Source organism: Coccinella septempunctata, chromosome 3 (assembly GCF_907165205.1).
Source record: "Coccinella septempunctata chromosome 3, icCocSept1.1, whole genome shotgun sequence".
Lineage (NCBI taxonomy): Eukaryota > Metazoa > Arthropoda > Insecta > Coleoptera > Coccinellidae > Coccinella > Coccinella septempunctata.
The window spans coordinates 35,064,128-35,071,636 of NC_058191.1; the positions used below are offsets into that span (position 1 = coordinate 35,064,128).

The following is a 7,509-nucleotide window of genomic DNA, read 5'->3' on the forward strand; positions in this document are numbered from 1 at the left end:
GGTCCTTTCCCTCTATAGGCAAGATATTTTATAATTATAATTCACATTCCAGTTTCCTCAATCGAAAAAAATAAGGAAGATATTCCTATATGAGGAAAATACACAAATTTCAGAGATACCTTTGATTAATCAAATAAATAATTCTGTACATTTCGTGGGAATTTCTTCGAATGATCGACGATTCACGTCAGATGTTGGTTCATAATTTCCAATAATTACACATGAAAAAAATTGGTGAGACATTTATTTTATTTATTTTCATTTATTTAGGTATAACAAATAATTTTGATATAATTAATCTATATGTACTTTGAAACTTCTTATTAGAAGGGGGAAATGGAATAATTTTTCGATATTCGAAGGAATATTTATGTCAAGTCCTTAAAGAACAACACTTTTAGTTAATAAATCTCGACATTTTATCAAGTTCCATCTTGACGAATCTCAAGCGACCCCATCTCTTTCGGAATTTTTCGATGGTCAACTTTTCACACGCGTATTTCCCAGGAAAATCATCGTAGATCTAAATGTGATCTAGTCTAATCTGAGAATTTCATCCATCTAGGTGCAACCGTTCGGTCTTGACGATTTTTTAACTGAACCTATCTTTTTCAGGATTTTTCGAAGGTCAGCTTTCGAGTCGTTTATCTCACAATAAAAGTATCTATAGATGGAAATGTGATACATATTCTGTAATAGCAACTCTTCTAGTAATAAATCTTAGAATTCCATCCATCTCGGCCTAACCGTTCGGTCTTGACGAATTTTTAACTGAACCCATCTTTTTCAGGATTTTTCGAAGGTCAGTTTTCGAGTTGTTTATCTCTCAATAAAAGTAATCGCAGATGGAAATGTGATACATATTCTGAAAGAGCAATTCTTCTAGTAATATATCTGACAATTTCATCCATCTCGGCGCAACCGTTCGGTCTTGACGAATTTTTAACTGAACCCATCTCTTTCAGGAGTTTTCGAAGGTCAGCTTTCGAGTCGTTTATCTCTCAATGAAAGTAACCGTAGATGGAAATGTGATACATATTCTGAAAGAGCAACTCTTCTAATAATAAATCTGAGAATTTCATCCATTCAGGTGCAACCGTTCGGTATTTACGAATTTTTAACTGAACCCAGCTTTTTCACGATTTTTCGAAGGTCAGCTTTCGAGTCGTTTATTTCTCAATAAAAGTAACCGTAGCTGGAAATGTGATACATATTCTGAAAGAACAACTTTTCTAGTACTAAATATGAGAATTTCATCCATCTAGGTGCAACCGTTCGGTCTTGACAAAGTTTTAACTGAACCCAGTTTTTGCAGGATGTTTCTAAGGTCAGCATTCGGTCAGCATCTCTCAATGAAAGTAACCGTAGATGGAAATCTGAAACATATTCTGAAAAAGCAACTCTTCTAGTGAATAATCTGGCAATTTCATAGAGCTCTGTGCAACCGCTCGGTCTTGACGAATTATTAAGTGACCCTATCTTTTTGGGAGAATGTTAAACAGTTGGTCCCAAATTTGAGATATATCATTGTCGATAATCTTTTCAAATGACAATCCTAATTTTTCCACGACTAATTTATGGTTAAAAAAAATTAACACACATCAACTACATAATCGGATCTGTTTCTGTTATTTGTTTCCCTTTTTTTTGTCGAACAAAAAGTAAATAAAAATTAATTAAGGAGAGTAGCGTCGTATCGAGCAATGATTAGACAGGATATTTATGTTACTTTTCGAAATGGGCGTTGAATCAGGATTCTACTCTCTGAATAAAGAAATGAATTAATTTTGTGATCTTGTAGCCAATCATCATTAAAATTTCAATCTTGTGGGTTTTAGCTAAGTAAGTATCATTTTATACCATTGTCATCCGAGTTATGCATGAATTCACAATTTTTTGCTCAATCAAATACCCGAATTGCATATTTTGAACGTTCCTAATCACCTATAGAGCAAGATCAATAAATGCTTGTTATAAAAACAGCTTCTGAGCTTGAACATCAATAAGCACTCCTTGTACCTTATCTATGTTAATACGTGGAACTAGTTTTTGCATCTTTTCAACGAAATCGTAGAAATCTTATTCCATTAATAAAGAAGTTCCGCGATTAGCCCTGAAAATATTAGCATCTCCATTTACCTGGAATATTAGAATGGGCCAAAACTGTTAAAATGTCCAATACATTCGGAGATAACCTGAAAAAATTCACGAAAGTTCTAATTGCGAATGATCGCAATGAGACATTCAAATTTATGGTAATTGGTTTTCTTATCTGTTCCGTTTTTGCCGGAATTATACCCTCAAGACTTACCCCACTTTTTGGAGAAGATGTTCCGTTATCGGATCCAAAACCTGCCTGAATTATTGTTCTGCCACGAGCCTTCAGTGAGGAATTGGAATGAAATCGTAAATTGTCTATTTCGCTCAAAAAAGGGAATTTCAAAAGACAATAAGAAACATTTACATTTCAAGAAAAGTTGAGTAATTCAAAATATTCGTTTAGCGAGCATTTTTCTTAAAACTTTCAAATACCGAAGATATGAATTTTGTATTCTGTAGTAGATTCTTGAGGTAAAAAAATACATTTTCTTAGACCATTTTTTTAGATTTGGCCCTGGAAAAGATATAGCCATATTGAGTTTTCATAATGAGCCATGCCGCCTCTGAGAAAACAAAATTACCTACAAAATAACTAGCTAAATCTGTGAGACTACACATCTGTTTATCTTTCAGACAGAGTTGTATTCAGCAAAGTACCCAATTTTTCAAATTTCGGAGATCCTATTTCATTTTACAAAACCTCCAAATATTAATTCCAACTTAGTTTTGAGTGTTAGGTTCTTTGAATTTTTTGTATTTTTATGGTACCTAATGTTATAATGAGAAAACTGGGTAATATCTTGTGTTCGAAAAAGATTCATCAAATAAATGAATAACCATATTCCGAAATTCATTTCATACGATAAAACCGTATTGTGTAATATTTCTTCATAGTTTTTCAACAGCCTTTATCTTTCAAACCAAGCCGATTCAGAAGCAATAGAATAGAAAGAAAGTGTTTCTTTTGACCTCCAGAACCTATAGCGTTGAAATATTTGTACGAGTCAAAGACTCACCCTGTATAATGCAAAGTTCTTTGAAATAATGTGTCATAAGAGATTCCCATCAGAACAAAAATGGGCATCTCCAGAGCTTTCTCTCGCAATTGGAATTTTTGAAAATTTTTTTACTTGAGATGTCCATCGATTGAAAATATGAATATTTAAGGGTGGTTTTCATTTCAGTCGCTGGAGGGAGAAGCCGCCTACATCTGATTGATCTCGGAAACTCGGAAAGAAGCAAAGCAAGCGGTGGAATTCCACTCTCAGGGGTAGGAAATATCCTACTTGCAATATTCAACGGTCAGAAACATCTTCCCTACAAAGAGAATAAACTGACTCACTTACTGAAGGTAAATTTTTCATTCAGCATAGAAAGAGATATACCATCTTTCAATGTTTTCTTCAAACCACATCGTCAATATACACAAAGAAATTGTCGTACTTATGATTGCTTGCGATTACAGGATTGCTTGAGCTCCCTCACATGCCATGCCGCCATGATTGTTCATGTTTCACCACGAGCCCAAAATTACTCAGATACGCTGACCACAGTACAACTGGCCTCAAGAATACATCGGATGCGTAGAAGAAGAATAAAATTCGTATCATCAGCTGCAGGAAATGGATCTGGTGGAAGTTCAGGTAAACGTGATCTCATGATGTTTACTATGTAGCGCATTCAATTTTAGACCTCTAACTTTGATAACTTCAATGAAGGAAATCTGTTCTAGATCGATAATCATTTCTGTTCATCAATAACTTTTTATCTCAAATGATTCCGACACAACCTGTTAAAAATGCAGCTCGTATCATGAATAAATTTTTAATATCCCTTTTTTCCTTCAGGTGAAGAAGCCACAAGAACAACAGGAACTAGCAGCGAACCAGACCCCTCAAGCAGCGATCTGTCGGCAGATACTGTCATCTACGTAGGCCCAGTCGACGACGCAACTGACGGCGAACATCCCCCTGTATACATTCCGAGTTTAAATTCTGGAGATAATCGCTGTTCGATGAGCAAGGCCCTACGCGGCTCGAGTGCAGAACAAAGGCCGTCCAAGAACGCAACAAGTTCGAAAGCTGACGAAAAGGTGCTCAGTCATCGTCCCTCCATTAAAACAACGTGCCAAAGTAATAAAACCTCACCGGGACGTACGAACTCCCCCAAATCTTCCCCGAACAGGGCGGCGTCGAAAAACAAGCCAGAAATCAAGCATCCCATAACCGGGGGCAGCGAGGAGCAGTGGATAGACGGGCCAAGAATATCCAAGTCTAAGGTGGCCGAGGCCAGACATTTCATCAAGGAACCCTGTCATATCAAAAAGAGGGAAACGTGGATCGATGGACCGATGCAGCAACAATCCACACCATCTACTTCAGACAGGGGCGGTTACGGTTATATGGACAGTCACAAGAAGAACATGATACGAAAGTGGGTCGAACACCAAACGTCCCAAATACAGAGGACGAAATATGGAAAGGTTCCGGATAAATTACAAAAAGAACCTGTGAAAGAACTCACGCAATTCAAGACATACGACGAAGAAATAGTCAAACCGTTAGATACGAAACGACATGAAATAGTCGAGGAATCAGTCATTCGGACTGGTCTCAAATTGAATCAAGTTTCTAACGACTCGATTCCAGAATGTAAGGAAGAGAAGGAACTTTCCAGGCAAGAGGAAGACGATCAGGACGACGAAGAGGAAGCTGTGGAAATACCACCAGCTCTTCCACTCATACAACCCCTTAGCAGCAGAGAAGTTTCATTGGAAAGTCTCGATATGCTGCTGAAAGAAAGGATGTTGTCTAATGCAGAGTATAACAATTACCAAAACAGTTGTTATGAAGACCAAGCAGAAAGTGAAGAAGACGAAATCCTGGAAATAATAGAAGTTGAGGAACCTCTTGAACCTGTCCCAACTCAAGATAGTTGTCTCCAAGTGACAGAGGAAGACATCGCATTATGTATGGGATACTCCGAGAACCCTCTACCCGAAGTAGACCAAGAAAATCCTTTAGACCACCCTCTCAGGATACTCAGCCAAGAAAACCTGACTGTCGTATCCACTTTCACAGACTCGATGTCTGTTTACACCGATTTAGAAAGGATATTACCACGACATAGGTATGATTCTAGGTACCGAACGTACGATAACGATGATTACGAGGATCCAGATAATCCAATTCAGCGAAATGGCAATCTAGACGAAACGACGAGAAAAAAATTCGATCAACTTGCGAAACTCCACGAACTCTTCACCAACCGATTAGCCAGAGCTAATGTAGCGAATTCAGAAACATATCAGAAGCAGAAACAAAATCAAAGATCTCTCACACGTTGTGAGTCATTAACATTCAACGAGATGCTGTATGGCGAAAACCAGGACAACAATAGCGTTTACAGCGAACCAGCCTACATACAGGAAAAATTTTGCGAAAACTGTAAAATAAATATGAGCAGACCAGCAACTGCTCAAAATTGGTATATGGATCCTTTTTTATCGGCCAGTACGCAAGACCTCTCGATGGTCCAAACCAAGCCACCGCAAGTGGGCGGCAGGTTCCAGAGGTATTGCCATAATAATTACTCGAATTTTCCGAGAGAAAACCTTTCTAACCTTCGTCATCCTGACGGTGCTTCCAATCCGAATCTTCAAGAAGATTCGATCAGAATGCCAGGAAACGGATCTTCGTCTGAAAATGAGAGGAAAAAAAGCTTTCCTAACGATTCTATAGTTACCCAACCTCTGCCTCCGCCCAACAGTCTTCCATCTGTTGAACGGATGAACAGGGCCGTACTTAGCATAGAATCAGGAATTACTTCCATTAAATTAACGCATAAGTCTGAGGGATACGACAGTGGTCACGACTCCACTCCCAGAACATCGAAACATAGTCCAGCGGCCATTTCTAGAAGAGCTGAGAGCGGATACGACAGTGTTGTGAGAGACAGTGAAAGTTCTAGTATAGATTCAGAAACGAGTCGCTTGTCACACAATGTTCATGGTAGGAGGGGAAAGTGCAAGCACAAACATGAAAAATCTTTTTGTTCCTGGTTTCTCAACCCCTTCACCTGTAAATACATAGATGAGCCACCTGAAACTCACTTTTAACTCTCATTGTTAACTTTGCTATGATTTGTTTTTGTAATCTCAGGAAAGTGAGGGCTGTATTTGATTTTTCTATCCATACCAAATATGAATTGATTAAGAACTTGTCATAAGATTTCAAGTGTCTAACAACACACATTCAAATTCTACTTCATATTTGGGTATTATCCCAACAATGCACATATTTGGACTGTTAAAAACCATTTCTGAATCTCGAAACAATCTTAAGTGTGGAAGGCAGACATTGTGAATGACTAATATAAATGATCTTAAACATTGAGAAAATGAACTCTTTCGGAAGATTGTAACTGATGCTTGACTATTGTCGTTACTGGACTATGAAATCGAATATTTTTCTAACCTGTAGCAGATCTTGTACTCACAATTTACACTTAAAGCGCTTTTTGATGTGGCAGTAAACGAAGATTAAAATTCGAACTTATACCATGCGCAAAATACCTTTTTTCATTTGATTTTCGACATATGCATATTCATCATCTTTCTACAAGAAAAAGTAAGGACTATAATAATATATATTCAAATTCAACCATCTGATCCAATAAATTGTGATTCCTTGAATAAAACCAGTGTATACGTTGAAATGTGTCAAATTTTTCGAAACCAATTGATGGTTACTCCGAAACTCATATCAGTTTTAATTGAATTTATAAAATTTTACTTTTGTGTATATATTTCGGCATTTCGCAACAGAGAGACTGAGAAACACATCCAAACTCCATCAGTGTAACTGGAGGTATTTTAACTTTCTTTTATGATAATCTGCTCATAACCTAGTAATCCTTAATTACTGCCTTTTTACACGAATAAGAAATCCAAATCAACCAATTCTTATGAATAGACGTCGAACATCGAAGCAAAACTTTCGGTCTATTTTCTGATACATATTTTGAAGAATCATCGAACAAACCGCATCTCTATCTGCACTTCTTTTGATTTCAGCATATCAAAAATTATTTATGGGATCAAACAAATATCTTGCCAACGCATCATTTCCAGGAAAAGACTGTCTCTTTCGATCTCCTTCTCATATTTTCGTATTAGGATTTTCTTTCATTTCTTACTTATCATTATTGATTTGTGATATCGTTATTTTACTCTAGAATAAGCATATTGCCTTCATTTTTGAATTTCTGAAATTTGTACATTATTGTATATTCATGTATTTATTTCGTTTTGAGGTTGTTATTGAAATGAATTATTTACGTTCATTTGTAAAATAGCTGTTAGAACTGATTGCAGTTGTATTGAGTATTCAAATAAAATATTTATCAATA

The 7,509-nt window shown here is 36.7% G+C and overlaps 1 protein-coding gene across 2 annotated transcripts in view; it reads left to right on the forward strand.

The window, feature by feature from the left end:
* The window catches only part of LOC123309359 (kinesin-like protein CG14535), a 397,934-nt gene extending 390,425 nt beyond the window's left edge, over positions 1–7,509 (forward strand). For both annotated transcript variants that reach the window (XM_044892442.1, XM_044892441.1), the window contains exons 10-12: positions 3,285–3,451; positions 3,566–3,743; positions 3,948–7,509. In XM_044892442.1, the coding sequence (XP_044748377.1) occupies positions 3,285–3,451; positions 3,566–3,743; positions 3,948–6,217 (2,615 nt within the window). In that variant the 3' untranslated portion in view covers positions 6,218–7,509. The remainder of the gene's footprint in view (positions 1–3,284; positions 3,452–3,565; positions 3,744–3,947) is intronic.